The sequence below is a fragment of the Ambystoma mexicanum genome, chromosome 6q (genome assembly GCF_040938575.1).
Source record: "Ambystoma mexicanum isolate Mex_15411 chromosome 6q, UKY_AmexF1_1, whole genome shotgun sequence".
NCBI lineage: Eukaryota > Metazoa > Chordata > Amphibia > Caudata > Ambystomatidae > Ambystoma > Ambystoma mexicanum.
Window position 1 is genome coordinate 1,653,904,816 of NC_090937.1, and position 20,671 is coordinate 1,653,925,486.

General features: G+C 47.8%; 1 protein-coding gene across 2 annotated transcripts in view; it reads right to left on the reverse strand.

Moving 5' to 3' along the window:
• Positions 1-1,250: 1,250 nt before the first annotated feature.
• Positions 1,251-20,671, reverse strand: part of LOC138516989 (programmed cell death protein 4-like) — a 141,515-nt gene continuing 122,094 nt past the window's right edge. For both annotated transcript variants that reach the window (XM_069632482.1, XM_069632483.1), the window contains exons 11-12: positions 12,683-12,822; positions 1,251-3,020 (exon numbers count right to left, since the gene is read on the reverse strand). In XM_069632482.1, the coding sequence (XP_069488583.1) occupies positions 2,969-3,020; positions 12,683-12,822 (192 nt within the window). In that variant the 3' untranslated portion in view covers positions 1,251-2,968. The remainder of the gene's footprint in view (positions 3,021-12,682; positions 12,823-20,671) is intronic.

Here is a 20,671-nt window from a genome sequence, read left to right on the forward strand (position 1 = left end):
CACAATTGTCAATTTAATTAGCAAACCTACAGAACTGCATAGCACGTTGCTATGCAACAATGCTTATTTTATGCTTTGTTGTTACTGGGTAACAAGTCACACGCTGCACCAGGATCCATCGTCAGGGAACCAATGTACATGACTCCATTACAATTGACTTGAGATCATGGCTCAGGCCCTAATAAATTCAAAGACGCTATGCCGACCCTCATCAAATTCCTTGATAGAACCTAGCCGCCTGCCCTGTGAAAATACTCTGCAGTGGACAGTGCTTGCAGCAGCACATGCTCTCCAGTTGGGGAATAGGCCTCGAGTGAGGCCCCATCGCCTAGAATATTAAAGGTTCACAGTCCACTAACAGCACTCTGTCCTTATTGTGCCCTAGCTCAAGTTATTGGTATGAATTTGGCTATGTATTGCTATCATTGAGATTTTCTCTAATTCAAATCTGCTTCTACTCAGATTGCATATTTATGGGAAATTCATCTGTGATGTTTTGTATACGATTGGATGTTTTGTCTGCAAACTTTAAAGGCTTTTAGCCGAAATAAAAGTATGTATGATTATCAGGGTGGGAGGGGTTTGGAATGGGAGTACATATACACAGGGTTGCTCAGTTAAAGCACAGACAATTTGGGGGAAATGGAAGGAGTTAAATACTTATGTTAATGCCTCAATATGTTGACTAAATAATAAAATGTGTTTACATTATTAAAACTCAAAACCTTTCACCACCAACCCCTTCCCATTATATTTATTGCTTGGAGATCCACGGGTGGCCGTACGGCTGACCCCTCATCTTGGTCATGCCCAGGTAGGCGCAAAAAGGAAAAACATGATTTGCACTAATTCTTCAATTAATGTGATAGATGGCCGAGATCTGATACGTGTGGTCGAGTCTCTGTGGATGTTCTCACCATCACCCAAGTGGCCAATGATGACATAGGGCTCTTAGTCACAGCAAATGACCACAATGATCCTGCCATGAATGTGCAGAGCAGGTAGAAGGCGTACAAGGTCTGGTTGAGGAGTATGTAGAGGTTGATAAAAAGGATTGACAGACACCTTATCCAAAGATTAGCTAAAGAGTACACCAATGTGGCAAACGCAAGGTCTGTGGTGGCTTCCCCTTGGGAAAGGGATGGGATGGCTAGAAAAGCTTTAAGTTCACTGTTAGATTGACCGAATTGGCAATCTATGCGTGGCATCACAAGTACAGAAATCACAAAGAGACACATTCAAGAACATACTCACATGGTAACTGAGGTGTTTATTGTCTTTGCAACTTACACTGGGGCCAACCGCACTGTTACTTTGGAAACTGTACACACAAGCAATGGGTAAGGTCACTCCAAGGACGTGGCTCTTAAACTAATCAGCTTGCAACTACTGGAGCTCAGTTTGTTAATGCCACAGAGAGAGAAACAGGTACATAAGGACGCCATTCCTCTAATGTAAACAGGACTCTCGCTAAACCAACCCTCTGAGCAGAAGGCACAAGGAGGAGGAGGACCCTTGCACCAGTTCATCACAACCAGTAGGGAAACAGACTAGAATGGAGTACCCCAAACAGGATGGCATCTGCCTAGCTGGCAACCAAAGCCTACTTTACCCAATCATCCTGGGAAAGACCACATGGTAACAATGTGGGCAGAAGCGATTTAGCCATTCACATCAATATAACGGAAGAAAGGACATCGTCATTGCTGAGCTCCCCTTCAGCCAGCACATGCAGTGGAGTGCATTGTACACACTTAAGCACAACGCAAAAGGTCCCAACAAAATACAAGATAGAAGACTAGCGCCACGTTTCTGCAGCCCCTTGAACACCTGAAATACACTGAGGGCTACCTAGTCTCTTGAGTAAGCCTTAGAAGCCAGCCTTTGATTGTCAGTGGTCTACTTGCCAGACCATTTCATTGGCAAAACAGGGAATATTAAAGCTTTGACTGAATCAAACTGAAAGCACCCAACATTGAAAATCGACTCAGCAGTGGCCTTGCAGAATTATTCATTGGTTGCTGCCACAAAGACAACGCACTCTACAAGTGCTTACATACAAATCGAGATCAAGGCTGCAAGCATAAGGGCGCACTGTCCAACATAACAGAGGAGTTGCTCATTAGACCGGATATCTTTGCAGACATAAATCACTCCTTCTCATCTTCCACGAGTACCTGGCTTGGAGGACACCAGGTCAGACCCATCTAGGAAGGTAGATACACTGGATTGCAGGAGAGGTTCTGTTGGGTGCATAATAGGAAGGCACACAGAGGATTTCCAGACCATTAATTACTTGCACAGGTTCCAAAATAGAAGCCACTATTGCAGTACAGTGAATAGTAAAGGCAATGGGGCCACCAACTAGAAGAAGGTCATCAGAAGAGCCTGTGCAGCTACTCGCCTTAAGGTCAGAGCTCTCAGCACAACTGGGACTTACCTAAGCATTCCAACCTACTCAGCGCACGCACCAAGCTTTCAGGAAGAAACCACAATTGCACCATACTATGCCAACCTATTTATGCCATACTGGCACCCATACTGAGCAGGCCTGCAGATATGCATTACAACAAAAATCCATAGGTGATAGGTTCCTGGCAATTCACTGCAGTGTGCTAGATCAACCCTGCCATCCAGAAAAGTACTCCCAACCCATCTAGAAGGGCCACTTTTCCTTAGGGCCTCCGGAAGGGTGTATGACAGGTTAGAGTCGGGATAATACCTTAGTCAGAAACAAGCATCGCCTGTTCTTTTTAGGTACTTTTATTGCCTGATGCTGGGCTCTGGCTCTGCCACAGGGTCCCCTGCCTTTTATTTACATTTTCTTCAAATTTTACAACAGAAGCTTTCAAAAGCAGAAACATTTATCTTTGCCCTCTTCCTCCTCTCCCCATGCCTCAACTGCCCGTCGCTGCACTGGTCTCAGGGAAACGCGGAGGCGTAGGAAGACTGTCGAGCCCAGGATTCCTTACAACTTGATTCGCCCACCGTCCCCTTCACTCACAAAACGCTTGCGGCCCCTAAAAAAGAGAACAAAGGAAAAAAGGCACACAGGTTAGTGGGCAAGGGCTTCTAGTCAGACATCTGGCTGCACACAAAACAGTGCACCAATCAAGATCACAATTACAAAACCTGTACTATAAAAACGTTATGATTAGTAGGTCACCATACAGAAATAAGGAAGCTCTTGCTGTGAGCCTGCAAGAATGTAAGGGAGAGTTGCAGCCAAAACGTGGGAGGCAGACAGGTCTGCCATATGTCCATAGGTTCCCAGAGCAACATTTCTGTGAAACTTCCTCCTGAAACCGATTGCCTTCCCTTCCATCTAGGTTAGCAACTCTTCATATCCCAAAACCAATGAAGACCAACATCTAACTCGCGAGTTCAGGGATAGAAACCGCATAACAGGGTACATCTTCTACGTAGATCAGTGTAAGGGAGGCTGAAGAGAAGGACCATCCCTTTTAACATCTTTTTTGCAGTTATACGTATGCATGTTGCACACTGTTACGCATGGCAGGCCCTTACGTGCCAGACCATCATCTTTCAATAACCACAGATCTTCTAAAGGCCCTCGCTAACAAATTCCTACAATTACAAGATAGGCGTTTAAGTATCTTCTTATTGTGGTGGACCCGCTACAGTGTTACTCGTTTACTGTATGTGGAACTTTAAGGGTGCTTGAAAATGGGTAAGGGTTCTCGCTCCATTCAGGGGGTTCAGTTGTGGACTTCCTACTAGGCTGGAAAGGGCATTGTCCTCCATGGCTTCTCTCGCTTCCCCTATTGCCAATGATCTTTGACACATGAGCCCATATTTTGTTTTTCTGACTTTAGATCTGGAATGATGCGTGCTTCTAGTCTCTCCTGGAGGCCTTCCAACCCAAGGGCAGGTTCTGCTTCTCCATTGTTGAGCTAAGCAACCTTGATCCGGAGAAAGAAGCCCACCACCCCTGGGGCCTTCAGAAGGCCACCAGCATTCCTCTAGCTGCTGGTAAGCGTTCCTCGAGAAATCAATACACGATTAGAAAATTGACGGAGCCCTCGCCCAAACAAATCATGTGCTGAAAGGTCAAAAGTACTTCTATAGCATTCTAGTATTCACGTGGGCTAGTCCTCTCGCATTTTAGTAGCTCATGAACAGGCCATTACTTTGGTATAGCACTCCTCAAAATACCTTCGATTAAAATCGGGAATATAATGAAAATAACTTCACACTCATCCGAATGCTCATTCTAAAAAAGGATTCCATTAGTCTAGAAGGGGCGGTTGGGGAAATGCACTTTTACTATGCCCAGCCCAAGTTTCTCAAACTCCCAACACAGCCTGGATATACAGTAGCAATGATAAGAAAATGAATTGGGTGATGGGGGCCAGAGCACATGAGGAGAGGGTGCGGGAGAGCGTGTAGCCATGAAACTCCCAACTTTAAAGCCAATCCTTGCTGGGCAGAACTGCACACTTTGCGGTCTGCTGAAACAGGTACGTTCCAGGACCCTTATTCTGGAAGTCTTGATACACCTCCCCACATCCCCCCCCTCCCTCAGCATCACCCCTTCTCACCCCCCCAAGCTTCCTCCGATCAGTACGGAACAGAACTTGGACTAATCCACACATTGCCAGCACATAGTCCTAAACAAGTAGTTCTTGCAATGGAATGAAAATATACATGGATCACTTAAGATACAGCATTAATGTCTTATTCCAGATCTGTCGCATGAAAAACTGTAAAAAGATCCTTTTGGAGCTTTTCATAACCGCTGCTAGGTTGCAGGATACTGCGAACAAGCAGATCCATATTGGAGGCTTTACTCGGGTTTGGTCCATGGAGCCTATGTAAACAGCCTGGTATTTCATGGGTTAATGATCTAGCCCTGATGGATTCCCAGGCGGACTTCTGCCCAAGCCCCACATGCACCTCAGCATTGCAATCATGAACATCGAACCTTAAAAGAGTAAATGCCCACGATAGGACTCAAGAACCATGGAAGGTTTAGTGACTTTTCAAACACATTCAATGGTGTCTGTGCGTATATGCAGAGCCTGACGCGTACCACATACTCTCTTCATATGGGAGTATGTGCTTTGCATGAATGCCAACTCATTTTCTTTTTTACCTGCAAATGGCTACGATTTAGAAGTAAAAATTGTTGGGGAAAAAAAAAGTGGTACAGTGGAATTTGATGACTTGAAATTCATGAAATGTAGAGTGGACTTACATAGCACATCGATTGCCATTTGGCAGCCTCTTGGCACATGAGAGAGGGAAGAGATAGGGGCGAGTCCTGAAGAGTTCATGGGTACAGGCCAGAAGATCAATTCTCGTTTTTATAGGGCTTCAGTCTGTGGGAGGGCAAAATGGGGATGATCAAGGTTGGTCTGTAGTAATCGGGGCCTACGAAAGGGAACAATACACTACAAGAATGTCTAATGCCAGGGTACTTGCGCAAGGAAAACCGAATAAATGATGCACCCGGACCCTGAGGAAATGAAGGGCCCTCAGAAGCAAATGTAGTTTAAGTCTCGGGGGCGCGAGTGCACACCGCAAACTGAACTCTCTCTCCCTTTGCCACAGCAAATGGATCCCATACTTCAGAAGATCACATGTGGTGGCAGGTCAAGCCTTGTTCAAAGCACAATTGGCATCAGCCATTATCTATACCACGGCTATATGTTGGGGGGGGAGGGGGGTTGGGGGAATTCGGGGTGGGGTGGCTGGGGGGTGTTTGGTTGGGTGATCTCTTAGCCACCTGAATGGATCCATTTACCCAGGCTCGAAAACCTAAAAGGTAAGGCAAGGAAAGCTGCAGGTGGACAGATGCATTTCAATTTCAAACAGGCGGGTTTAAAGACCCAAGCAACCATGCCCCCCTGAACTGAGATTAAGAAAACTAACACCGCCAAGCAACCGAGTACTGTTGGGAACAGAACCACGGTTGGATCTGCAGCAAGAGGTTAACTGGTGTGAGGATTCCCACAATGGCCACTTCAGACACCAGTAGAGAACCCAGATGGGGTGAAGACAGCTGGCCTTCACATCACCAAACTCTGGCAGATCCCACAGGAGCCGCGGTTGGTTTTACAGTTCAAAGGAAGGCGAGCAGGCGTTCAGAAGCGCTGCGGCTGGACTTCGGTTGCAGGCAGTGCCCGCTTCATGGCAAAGAGTGGCAGCAGTGCAGAGAAAATGCTGATGAGGCTCTTTCCGCCTCAAGGCCAAACTGATCATGCACAAGTGCAGTCCAGGTCCAAGAGGTTGCAGACTTTGCTCTGGGAGGCAGGAAAAGCGAAGCAAAACTCTTTTGCACCTTTACCTCCATTGATTCCAATGGGACACACTTCCTTTTGCTGATTTTTGTTCCTGTCCTAATTTTCGAAGAGACGTAAAGCCATCAGCCACACTTCCCTTATACTTTGATCATTGTTATGGAGAAACTGACTAGTCCTTCAGACCATCAGTACTGAGAAACTAAGTTTCTCTTTGTATTCTGGCAATTGCACAAAACCCCTCCTAGTGCAGTGCAATCGGAATAATTAGTATAATTTTTATCCTCTGGGTTTTTGGTTACTTTTCATATGTGCCCAAGACAAGCTGGTGGCAGCAGAAACAGGCTTACCCTTTATTTCACTAGTGCGCTTGAGCGTTTACGGAAAATGGCTACTAAAAAGGTGGTTAGCACCCCAAGATGGCAGGGCCACAAGGTGTTTTGCTTGTTCTTTGGCCATATTGTAGTTTGGCCTTCTTCATCCCATACAAGAACATGATCTTGCCTGGAAAAGCTGCTGCTTTTACAGGCTAGTGAGCCAGCTGCTTGGCAGATGTAAAACCAGTAGTTATCCCTGATTGGACGGGCTATTTGAATGGTCCAGATCCTTAATGTCAGATTACACTTTCATGCCAAATCTCCCTCACCTGCGAGACTTTTGCTGGATTTGTTGATTATTTTTCTATGTTCCTGAGGAAACCTTTTCCCCACTCACCCTTTCCTTTACTCTTTTTATGGGTGTCCTTTTTATGACTATACTTAATTTTTGGAATGATACTTTCCTATAACTTTTTGGGTATCTGCATTTTCCTATTGCGGCACACAACAATTTCTGTCCCCTTGGGCTCCCCTTTTATTTTCTCTTGGGTTCCTTGTGGAAACTACTGTACCCAAGGGTAGAAGGATACTTTTTGTCCTTTCTACAATCCCCATAGCGTGAGGGGGGGGGGGTGTTGCATACTATCCCCGTTCTCACTGTTGCTGTAACTTTTCTTTTACAAATCTTACTTACCTTGCAGAACACATGTTCAAGCTTAGACACATCCTCTATACATTTTACCTTATGTGGAGTGCCGAGTGGGTGGGTGATGGTGTCACTCTGTCTTCCCCCTTCTCACTCCTCCAGTAAAATTTGTTACAGTGACACGCCGACTATCATGGCTGGTGGCAGTGGACGTGTTCTACTGAAATGTGGATTTTTACTCGCAGGCTGTCAAACCAGCCGTGGTAATTCACAGAATGTTCATCATTCATCCAGAATGGTGGCTTCTTCCTTTTTCGCCATTTTTAGTGTGCTTGTGCTTCTGCCATCCTGAGGGGGGAGGTCCTGCTTTGTCTTTTGCCTTTGGAAGGAAACCTTTGTGTAGCCCACCGAGGCTCCAGAATCTGAAGACCAAAACTCTGCAGCACTTTGTCTTCTGGCATGCCTGCCTGGAACCAGTCCTAACTGGGAAGCTGGCTGTCCTGAAAGGACAGTTTCCCCGCAAACCCCAAAGTTTGAATGTAGCATGTGTGCCGGATGGCCAGGATCTGGAAGCTGAATGGAGATGAACCCGATGAGGAAGGAAAAAAAAAAAGAAAAAAAATAAATTAGACAGTTGTAGCTGATTTTCCAGCTACCAGAGATATCTGAGCTGACCCCTTCTTCCATGCAACAGAGGAGTCTTGAGGCTGGTGGGACCAGTTAGTCGGGCCATCCCATGATGAGCGGTGAACTTACTGGGCTGCGAGCCGCCAATATCCTGCGACCTTGATGAGAAGTGCTGTGCAACTTCTTCCCATGAACGAATCTCGCTGAAACTTCGGTCGACTACTGTTGGACCTCGAGAAGCAAGATTCCACACTTTGAAGTCCCCTCACCAGAGTGCTGGACTGAGCTAGAGAGGCAGATCAGACGAAAACCGTTTCACATTTGGTACCTTAAAAAGGGCACCAAATCCACAGAGCCGCAAGAAACACCAAAGAATCCTTTGTTGGGAGTCTTTTCTGTCGACTGCTGCTGCAAGTTCCCATTTCATCACCACGACCAAGACTCCAGAGACGAGGTCCTGTGCTGCTGCATCGTGAAGGCGTCCATCTGCGATCTCTTCTTCACTGCTGAGGTATTGTGTGGCTGAGGGTAATACTTACCTAAAGTCTTGTGTCACTCCTTTGGGGCTAGGGTGGTGATTGGCGTAGTTGGGCGTTCGCCCTGGCTTAATGCTGGAACGCATCCAAGGATACTTTCACGAAGGCCCTGAACACTTTCTACTAACTCTTAAGTCTGTACTTACTTATTGGACGAGAAATCCTCTGGCACTCTGACTTTACTACCTCTGTGCCTGATCCGGACCTGCCCACGTTGTCCACTGGACCACCAGTGTCCCCTTTTGCCTCTCAGAACACTCATGCCCTAGAATAGGAAAGGACTTCTAAAGTATAAGGCCTCTGTCTAGAAACGATAACAAGTGTTGCAAAATAGTTACTTGCTATGTGTTCGTAACTTATTCTATTTAAGAGGTAACCAGTTATACTACTAAGTGTTACACAGTTCTTACTTACCTTTGAATTGCCTACTGTCAATCTGAGAAGTATACAAATTTATTTACTTACCTTTAAATTGTGATCCACTATTAACAAAGTAACAAAGTTGGTACTACTGTATTATTCCCGAAACTGAATAAGTTTAACAGCGTATTACCAATAGGGTTTAACTCTCCTTGAATATCATACTGCCATTCTGAAAAGTAAAACAAGTTATTGTTTACCTTTCAATTGTGTTCCATTATTCTAGAAAGCAATTTTAGTGGAACTACATATTCCTGAAACAGTACGTTACATATGTTGCAAAGTGCTTACTTACTATTGTGGTAGGGGTAACTGTATTATTCTTGAAATAGAATATGTTAGTTTTGCAAAGTACGCACTTTTTAAAAATTGTTTGGCTGATTACTTCAACCTTTCAAATTTACATACAATTCTAAAATGTGTATACTATTCTAATATTAATAAAATTATTTATACAAATGAAAGAAAAAAAATCAATTAGACAATTAAATTCAATTTCCATAGATTACTAACTTCATTTAGGAAAAACTACAGACATAAATTGAACCAATGCAATGTGCATTGATGTTCTACCACTGGTTAATAAACGGCTAAAAATGTCCTCTTCTGAGTAATAGCATAGGAGTTGTAATGAATTCTTAAAATACTTGTGTCGTATGTTACGCACTTGTAACAGTGATGGTATAACTATATTATTCTTGAAACTGAATAAATAACAATTTACTTCCAATGGGGTCTGCTTACCTTGAATTACACACTGCCATTCTAGAAATCTACGAATGTGTTTCTACTCCCCTTGAATAGCATACTGCCATTCAAACTGTGTACAACTATGTTATACTCACCTTTAGCTGCATACTGCTGTTCTAAATGTGGTTATATACTTTGGTTTACTTACCACAGGTATTGTGTTGGTTTTTAGAATAGTGTTTATGACTTATAATAGTACTTACCTTTGTAAAGAATACTCTTTGCCTGTGTATATATAAAAGAAACCATTATTTTTACAATACATCTGTTTATAAGCGTTTCCTTGGAACATATGTATGCTACAGGTTCTTTGTACCTTCTTAAAGCCCGCTCTCCGCCCTCAGATAAGTCTGCATCCTCTCCATTGGGTGGCCGGGGAATCCCTGCTCCTTTGCAAGATCTCAGAAGACCCTTGTCAGTGCTTCAATCCTTGGACTAGTTGGCCCAACTAGTCTTCATGCCTCCTCTAGGTTGCATGTCCCAAGAACCTTTGGAAGTGTCCCTGGACTGCCCAGTGGACTGACCAGCTGCTGATCAGCTACCTCGCCAGAAATGTCGCTAACTTGTACCATAGGACTCCTTCTCCTGACACGTCAGTATCCTAGCATCAAAGAACGCAGAGCTGGAGCTGCTTCTGTGACCGCACCTGGAAGACCGCCTGTCGCCGCCTACAAGTGGCGACGGTCACTGGAACTGCTCTTCATTCATCCCGAGTAGTGCAGAGTACGGATCTGCCATGAAAGTCTGCACCCTTCATCATCTGGTGTTGTAGTTTGAAATTGGATCCGACCGAAAGAAGCACTCGAACCTGCAAGCCCATGGCACACTCACCCAAACAAAGGAAGGAAGATCGTGGACGTCTTAAGGGAAAAGGGAATTGCAAATTTACTGGTTCTATTGATTGTATCTGCATCGTTTTACTTACCAGCCTTACCCAGTTAAATATTGATGTATTTTTGTACATGGACTGTCCAAGCTGAACTAATGTGTGCTATTCTGTGTGGACTTCGGGCCCTAGACCACTCTCGTTCACTCCTGTGACTAAGCCTTGACAACTCTACATAGCAGAGTTGGATTCTGGCTAAACTCAGACTCCCCGTTAACCATAACTATAGAAATCCAGGTTAATAGTTCTGCCTACCAGTTGAAGAGAGTACGACAGAGCCAATGCTGGCTGCAGCTGGCCCTCTAGCAACCTTTATCCTTCAATGTTTGATAATTGGGTCCAGTGAGCGACATCAGGAAAGCGCCCAGGTCCTCTTATCCTACATTTAGGCTGGCAGAGACACCAGCCTTCCAATAGAATGGACTGGGACCAGTGAAGCCGGTACAGACTGTCCATTGATGGACAGCCAGCTACCTCACACCTACCCAGCTACAAGATACTCCTCGGACTGAAATGTGGATTGTGGCCAGAAAGCTCCTCTTCCGTCTTCCATTAGTTCTGGCACACTGGTCACTATCCAGGCTTCCTTTACACAAACCCTGCAAAAGGTGCATGGCCCGATATAAGGGGTCTTCAACCTTTGGCTCCCCAGATGTGTTTATTTCATTTATTTATTTCTTACATTTGTTGCTCGCCCAGACCCAAAGGTATCACGGCGAATTGCAAGCACATTATCACATTTGTTATACAATGTTGCAGTTATAGGCATATAAAACATTTCTTATACGATGTTACAAAACAGTCAGGCAGTGCGATCACAGGTAGATTCCATCACTAAATGCAGGCCTAGTAGTGCCCACTGGACATCCATATGGGCAATACATATGGACATACATATGGGTTAGTATTTATTGAATAGCTAAGTTTTCAGCGCTTTTTTTAATCCTGGTAAGGAGGCCTCATTTTTAATGCTGATTGGTAATGTATTCCAATGCGACGTGGCTAGAACTTTGAAACTACTTCCTCCTGCTCTACTGCATTTATAATGTGGTACTTCCAAGAGAGCCATTTTATTGGATCTAAGTGTCCTGCAGGAGATTTCTTTCTTGATGGTGTTGTTGAGGTAGCTAGGTGCTTTGTTTGTGATGCATTTGTGAATATGATTCTAGCTTCAATTGGCAGACAGTTTTTTCTCTCCTGATGTTGGATGTGTGTTCGGATTTCTTTATGCCTAGTGCCGCTCCAAGGGCTTTGTTCTGTAGTAATTGGATCTTATTAATATTAGTTTTGGATGTTCCTAGAAAAAGGATGTTGCAGTAGTCCAGTTTCGTTAAGATAAGTGCTGTAGCCAAAGTAATACAGTTTGAGGGAGCAAGAAATTTGCGGATGAGAGCAATAAGTTTGGCTGTGTATGCTGTAGAGGAGGAAAGGGCTGATATTTGTTTATGCATAGTGAGGTTGGCATCAATATATACCCCCAGAGTTTTGACCTGTTGGAGTACTGGGATCTGTGTGCCGTCAATGTTTATATGAGCATAGTCTGAGTGGAGGGTGCTTATTCTTTTGTGCGAGCCCACGATGAGAACCTCCGTTTTCTCGTTGTTAAGGCAAAGGCTGTTCAGGGCCATCTAGTTTTGTTGGATTAAAAACACCCATCAGCCCTAGCCAGCTTAGTCCATGGTGAGGGATCATGGGAGTTGTAGTCAAAAACCTAAGGGGAGCCACAGGCTGCAGACATCTGCTTTATATGGTCACTTCTGACCCGAGATAGTGTTCTTGCTAACAAAGGACATGCAACCAATATGAGGGCTTCGACCACGAGGAGCAGCCACTGAGTATATGGTCACTCAAAAAGCTTTCGTACCAATAAAAAGGTGCATTTTAGTCCTCCATTATAAGGGGAAACAATGGGTGCAATGATTAATATTGAACTTACAGGAGAGGAAAGTGGGCAAACGATATCCCCTACCGCACTCCACTTAAAACTGTGATGCCATACGTTTTTTACTACTAATCTCATCATGCCTAGGCAGCATAGGTAATGATAAGGGATCATAGTACCCATAGTCCAAAAATCAGGAGAGACGCAGGTTGCAGACCCCTGCCCTAAGGCCTGACGAGTGCACTGCAGACACCAATAAATAAATGAGTGGCAAAATGGAACCATTTTGTACAACCAACACCCTGCCTCCACACAAAAAAGGGCCAGATGTGTGAAAAAGGGGACGAGGACTCACCTGGAAGGGCAGGCATCCCTCAGCTGCTTGGTTATGACCGCCTCCTCAAAGCAGAGGTCCACCATGTTCTCCATAATGGTGTGCGCGAGCGGCACGTCCAGGTTGATATCGGGTAACTCCTCATACACCCGCTGGAAGCCCTGTGGAGTACAAGCAGAGATAAAGCAACATCTCTAACTTGTTTTTTATTTTCTGCTTCTGTAAATAACAGTTTAACATTATCTAAACCAGTAGTTTTTACTTCATCAACCTTGACAGGATGAAAGGCTGAGTGAAGGCCCGTGGGATTCACACTTATTTGACAAGCCATACACAAAATTCAGCAAAGCACCAACTCAGAGCCATCTCACCAACATATGCATCTGCCTATTTATATAATACTTCATTCAGGTATTTACCAATTCCAAAAATGAGAATGCTTCAAGAGGATAGACACAGGTGACCAGTATCACACAATGTACTCAAGTGTAATATCAGAGATACTGTGGAAATGTATTCACACAGATTAGGATTTAGGTACAAAAGCACATCCCTAAAATGGAGTGCAAATATTTGGTGAATCCTTTGTGTAATTCATTCAGGCATAGCTTTATCAGGTGGTGGGAAAGCCATGAGAGAAGATAAAGAAATGGCACCAGAGTTCTGGGCTGGATACCATTAGTTACACAATAAACAGCATGGGTTACTACTGTAATAAAAAAAAATTTAAAAAGAAAACGCATCCACCTGCCAGGCACAAGAACCAGCAATTGGACTGGCACACAGGTGTAAAAACAAGTGACTCCAAGACAGACAATGTCCTATCAATCATTCCGTTAAGATTCAAACTGTCTTTCCCAGCAGTGCGGTGCGGAGTGGGCTCACACATTACAGGAGGAATAGAAACGGGCCGTGATGTGGTAGTAACACTCCCTCTGAATGACTGCCTTGGTGTGGGGAGTCAGACGCAGGAGTACTAGACCATTGTCCAACTTGTAGGGGCCGACTTTTTTCTCACCTTTAAGTGGGGATGGGAGTGATAGGGTATTTATTTTTTAATTATGGGGGTTGTGGTGTAAAAGAAAAACAAAAAAAAGGTAGTGGTGCTATGGCAGTCGTACCTCTCCCCCACCCCCATCCTGCACCCATACAAACGCCACAAAATATGCAGGAAAGCATATTGGGAGTTGGCACCTTCGAGTTTGTAAGGGAATTTTCCTTATGTCTACCTGTGGTAAGACTTTATCAAACTATCCCCTAGTATACAGGCCCCAACCTCGTTAAGTATGTACTGCTCAAAGTTTCTGGTAATATGGACGAGCAGCCAGGCCTATTTTAGGATGGAGATGTGAGCTGTAGGCAAGTACAATTAACTCAAAATACATAGGCCCAAAGAAATTCTTACACACTTAGTTCTAGCAAAAGAACAAGTTACTTTCTTACCTGGTAACGTTCTTTCGATGGGATGGTCCGACGACGTATTCCATATCTATGACAGGTAATCACCACAGCTGTGCTGCTTCGGAAACTTTTCCGGCGTCTGCGTCCTGCGTCGATGACGTCTATGCGCCGACGTCGAGGACCTCCTCCGACGTCATCCGATGTGATAAGTAGGACGCACGACGCCTGTAGCCTCAGTTGTAGTTTTTCCCCCAGAACGTGTGACCTAAGTCAACTGCCAGTCAGACACAAAGCCTTGCGGAACGTAAGCTGCAATCGCAAAAGAAATTCTGCAGCGGGGAAGGCAGGGCGGGAGCGATATGGAATACGTCGTCGGACCATCCCATCGAAAGAACGTTACCAGGTAAGAAAGTAACTTGTTCTTCGAGGGGATTGGGTCCTCCGACGTATTCCATATCTATGACAGACTCCCAAAGCAGTACCAGAGCAAGGAGGAGGGAAAGAATTTATAAACAAAATTTAGAATAGCCAATCAAATAGCAGAGCAAAGGACCGCCTTGCCAAAGGCCAGATCCTGCCCTCTGATGGAATCGAGGGAATAATGCCGTACAAATGTATGTACTGAAGCCCAGGTGGCTGCATCACAGATGTTGCGAATAGGAACACCCCTCTGCAGCGCAGTAGATGCAGCCACACCCCTGGTAGAATGGGCCCGCAAGCCAGCCGGTGGGTCCTTACCCGCCAAGCGGTAACACTCCGAGATGGCCAAAATAATCCAGCGGGACAAAGTCTGTTTCGTCACAGCTTGCCCCAAACGCTTTCCAGCGTAACCAATAAAGAGTTGATCGTCCACTCTGACCCGGGACATGCGTGAAACATAAAAGCTTAAAGCTCTCCTAGGATCAAGCCTATGGAGCCTCTCCTCTTCCTTAACAGGATGCGGAGGAGGATAGAATGCCGGAAGTACAACCTTCTGGGCCAAATGAAATTCCGTCACTACCTTCGGAAGAAAAGAAGGACGAACTCGAAGGACAACCCTGTCCTTGTGGAAAACAGTGAAGGGAGGCTTAACTGAAAGTGCCTGTAACTCACTCACTCTGCGAGCGGAAGTAACCGCAACTAAAAACACAGTTTTCAGAGTTAACAGCCTCAAAGGGCAAGAATGTAAGGGCTCAAACGGAGCACCCATAAGAAACCTAAGAACAAGGTTTAAATCCCAACCGGGCACCAGGAAAGGTGACGGAGGGAACACATTAGTGAGCCCTTTCAGACTCTTAAAGTAAGAACACTCATCAGACGAGCGCTTAAAGATGGACAGCGCCGCCAGGTAACCTTTAATGGTACCCACTTGCAAGCCCCTGTGGGCCAAAGAAAGCAAAAAGGACAGAACCATGGGGATGTCACATGCAAAAGGATCCACATTCCGAACTCTGCACCAGTCGCAGAACTTACGCCAACGGCAACGGTACAGAGACTTAGTTGCTGGCCTGCGGGCCGAAAGCAACACCTCCATCACGTCTTCAGGGAGGTCCCAATCCCTATACCTCAACCTTTCAGAAGCCAAGCATGAAGGTTGAGGGATCTGACCTCTGGATGGAGAACCAGACCCCCCTCCCGTGAGAGCAGATCGTCTCGGTAGGGAAGACGACGTGGAGGGCAGATGGACAAGTCGAGAAGGTCCGGGTACCACGTCCTCCGAGCCCACGCCGGAGCAATGAGGATCATCCGGGAACCGAACTTCCGTAACCTCCGCAGCACCTGCGGGATGACGGGGACTGGAGGAAACGCGTACAGCAGCGGGAACGACCAATCCACCACAAACGCCTCTCCTAAGGCTCTTTTTGGAGGAAATTCCCGCGAGCAAAACCTTACGCACTTCCGGTTGACACTGGAGGCGAAGAGATCCACTTGAGGGGACCCCCAAAGGGCGAAGATCTCCAGGAGAATCTCCTGAGCCAACTCCCACTCGTGAGAGATCGCGCTCTGCCTGCTCAGAGCATCCGCCATCACGTTTTCGACTCCGGCCAGATGAACTGCCGAGACCGAAACTTCCTGCTGGATGGCCCAGAACTCGAGCTGCATCGCCTCCCTGCACAGAGGAAGTGACCTTGCCCCCCCCTTTTTGTTGAGGTAGTGCATGGCCACCGTGTTGTCCGTCAGGATCAGGACATTCTTTCCTCGCACAGTCGGCAGAAAAGCCTTCAGGGCTAGCCTGACGGCCCTCAGCTCCAACAGATTGATATGGAGTCTGGACTCCGACGGAGACCAACGACCGCTGACTGTCAGCCCGTTGGCATGAGCTCCCCATCCCGTGAGGGATGCATCCGACACGATCGTCACCTCCGGCCAGGGAAGCCAAAATGGAGCCCCCTTCATCAAGTTGCCTTCGACGGCCCACCACAGAAGGTCCCGGGCGACCGAGGGCGGCACCTGAATCGGGTCCGACATCCTGCCGGAGGACTGTGACCATTGCATCTTGAGTGCCCACTGCAAAGATCTCATTCGCAGGCGAGCCTCCGGCACCAGAAGAATGCAGGATGCCATGAGGCCGAGCAACCTCAAGAACTCGAACGCTGGGAGCGTCTGGGCATGCTGAAACTTGTGCACCATCTGCTGAATGTGTAGAGCCCTCACCTGGGGAGGAAAACACTGCCCCAGGGAAGTGTCGAGCACTGCTCCGATGTACTGGAGCCTCTGCGTTGGCGTCAAATGGGACTTCTTTAAATTGAGGGAGAAGCCCAGCCTGTGAAGGGAGTGGCAGGTGACGGACAGATGATCCAGGACTTGCTCGGGAGAGCTCCCCCTGATCAACCAATCGTCCAGGTAGGGGTAGACGTGAATCCCCCCTTGCCTGAGATGCGCTGCCACCACCACCATGAGCTTGGTGAAAACCCTCGGGGCGGAGGTCAATCCGAACGGCAGGACCCGAAACTGAAAGTGCGAGTCGCCAACCGCGAACCTCAAGTACTTCTTGTGCTTGGGATGGATCGGCACATGGAAGTAAGCATCCTTGAGGTCGAGTGACACCAACCAGTCCTGAAGCTGAAGGGCCAGGAGGACTTGATAGTAACCATCCTGAACTTGTCCTTCCTGAGGAGTTTGTTCAAACCGCGCAATCCATGATGGGTCTCAATCCCCCGTCTTTCTTGGAAATCAAAAAATAAGGGGAATACCATCCCTTGTTCCTCTCCGCTACAGGCACCAGTTCTATAGCGCCTTTCTCCAGCAGGGCTTGAATTTCCTGCGCAAGGAGCGGATCCGGACACTTCAAAGAGAGGTTCCCCGGTGGATTGTCGCGAGGCCTGTGCCGAAAGGGAAGACAGTAGCCGTGGGCTATGATCTCCAGATCCCACACATCTGAAGTAATGGCTTGCCACTCTACAAGATGCTGCGCCAGCCTTCCCCCAACCGGCGAACCATGGGACATGGCCTCATGACTGAGTAGGAGCGGCTGCGGCGTTACCTGAGGGCAAAGAGGTAACTGCCCGAGCGGCCTTGGCACCACGGGTACCCTGTCGTCCACCTCTGGTACCCCTGCGCTGGCCTCTTTGACTGCCAGCCCCTCTCGCTTTACTGAAGGACGAGTGATAGCGAAAGGAACCACCCCTCCACTGCTGTCCCCTAGGACGAAAAGGCGGAGGTTGGCGAACTGCAGCGCCCAACGACTTCGCTGCAGCTTTTGAGGTCTGCAACCTCTCAAGGCTCTCGTCAGCCTTGCTGCCAAAAAGGTGTTCACCGTCAAAGGGCATGTTGAGGAGCCGGGACTGCACATCAGGAGCAAACCCCGACTTCCACAACCACGCAAACCTGCGTATCACGGTGCTCGCCGCCATGGACCTACTGACGCATTCAGCCAAGTCCAGACCCGACTGAACGGACTCACACATGGCATCCTTACCATCCTGGACCATAGCAAGGAAACCATCCCGTTCATCCCCTTTGGGAATATGTTCAGCCGCTAACGCAACACAGTTCCACAGAGTGTGCGTGAAACGTGATAAGGCACAAATTGAGTTGGCCGCCTGAAGCGCCATACCACCAGAAGAAAACACTTTCTTCGCCCAGCCATCAAAACGCTTGTCGTCCCTATCAGGAGGGATGGTAGGGTACGACGCCTGCTTTGCCGGGGCCGTGGCCGCCTGCACCACCAAACTTTCCGGAGTGGGGTGCCTGGTCAAGTAGCAGGGGTCGCTACTGGCTGGACGGTATTTACGTGACAAGGACTTGCCCACCGCCGGGAGACTCTCCGGAGCAGTCCAAGCCGCCGCCACCCTTCTCTGTAAAGCCATATGGAACGGCAGTACCGGGTCAGTTGGGGGACCAACATCAAGGATGTCCGTCAGGTCATCCTGCACAAACTCCCCTGGGGGAGCAGACCATCCCAGATACTCAGAAACCCTAGCCATAAGGCGCCGGTATGAGGAATCGGCATGGGAGCCAGGCTCAGGCCTACAAAATTCCACCTCCGGAGAGGTGTCCAGTCCACTGGCATCATGCAGAGACTGCCTCAAATCGTCAAACTGACTATGGCCCGAGACAATGTCATCTGGCACCCGACGAGGAACCAGGCCATCAGAATCCTCATCCGCCTCCGAAATATATTCCAGGTGGCGAAAAGAAGGCACCCGAGAGTACCTGCTCTTAGCCAGAGCCTTCCTAGGGGGTACACCCGTGACACGGGGCACCTCCGGCACAAAAGGCGTCCATGGCGTCGAGCAAATCGGCGCCGCCGTCGAGAAAACCGGCAACGGCGCCGAGAGGATCGGCGTCGACGTCGAGGAAATCGGCGTCGACGTCAGATGCAGCGCCTCCAGTATCGGCGGCGTCGACACAGCCCTCGAAGCCGGAGCCCCGAGCGTGTCCCTCGACGACCTGATCGCCGACGGCATCGACTTCCTCGGAGCCGGAGCCTCGAGAAAGCCTGTCGACGCCCTCGACGCCTCAGACGTCGATGTCTTCCTCGAAGACATCACAGGTGCACACGGTCTCGATCGCGTCGAGGACCGGGACCTGGAACGGGTACGGTGAGAACGAGCCTCCTTGTCCGAACGGGACCTCTCCCGTGACTCGCGCCGACCACTCTTGCGAGCGGTGGCTCTCGACCTCTCACGGCCGACCCCACTCGGGGGCGCGGACGGTTGAGTACCCTGCGACTCAAGAATCGCCAACATCTTCTTCCCGAAGGAAGCCCATTCCTCCGGCGTCGCACGGCTAGATGGGTAACCGACGGGCCGGGCAGAGTCCTCCGAAGAGGACCTGGAAGGCGACCGGTGTCGGCGCTTCCGAGAATGCCTCAAAGAGGCTGAGGAGTGGCGAGACCGACTCCTAGAAGAAGATCGACGAGACTTCCGACGATGACGCGGAAAGTCACCCCTCGAATCATCCGTCGAAAGCCCCGCCGACTTCGACTTCCGGGGCTTGGACACCCGACCTACCGACAATTTCTTCTTACGCTCGCGTAAGGCCTTGGACGTGAGCGACTGGCAGTCGATACAGTCATCCGTGTCGTGGGCCTCCCCGAGGCACCAGAGGCAGGCGTCGTGCGAGTCAGTCACCGACATCTTGGACCCACACTACCCGCACTTCTTAAAGCCCGGACGCGGGGTCGAAGACGAAGTGGAAGACATCGTCGAAGAAATTCACAAACGTAACAGGTTCGAAGAACCAGAAAGAACAGAACTCCAAAGAGTCGAGGCTTAGAACCGAGAAACACGAAGCAACACGTTCGCGGAGAAAACTGAACTGAGGCTACAGGCGTCGTGCGTCCTACTTATCACATCGGATGACGTCGGAGGAGGTCCTCGACGTCGGCGCATCGACGCAGGACGCAGACGCCGGAAAAGTTTCCGAAGCAGCACAGCTGTGGTGATTACCTGTCATAGATATGGAATACGTCGGAGGACCCAATCCCTTCGAATATATTTTATATACACAGAGTACGGTTATTCAGGTAAGTACTATTTTAAATAATCAATACAAAACAAACATACTTCAGGTGAGTAAACCAATAGTAAGCAAGTATACAGATCATGAACACAGGTACAAATCCTTGTTGTAGTAACTCACAAAATGTTCTGTTGTAGGAATGCAAAGGTTAAACCACACCAACAATAGCAGGGCAATACTTTAAGAGACTTATCTTACTTTTCAGAGTCCTAAAGGCTTTAGCAGTCCATCCCTATCCAGGTAGGAGTTCTTCAAAGTCAGATTGGAGGTAAAGCAGGTAAGGAACATGTTTCGTCCAAAAAGAGTTGAAAAGACCTACCCATCCAAAAGTCGGAAATAAGGTACTACCAAATGTTCTACCTTCTCAAAGTTTTACTTTTGGTTGGGTAGGTCTTTTCAATTTGGTCTAGGGCTGCGGGGGTGTCCCCCAAATCCCTGATTACTATACTGTGAGCGGGGGTGTCCCCAGCAGCTGTCCCGCAGTCCTCCCAAAATAAACAAACAAAAAAAGGGTTGCAGGGGTGTCTCCAGCAACACCTCACTCACTATACTATACAGTACAGTAAGCGGGGAAGGGGCGGGAACACCCCTGCAGCTGACCCAAAGAAGAAAAGAAAAAAGGAAAGGACCAAGTGGCACCGGTTCTCGATCTCGGAAGTGAAA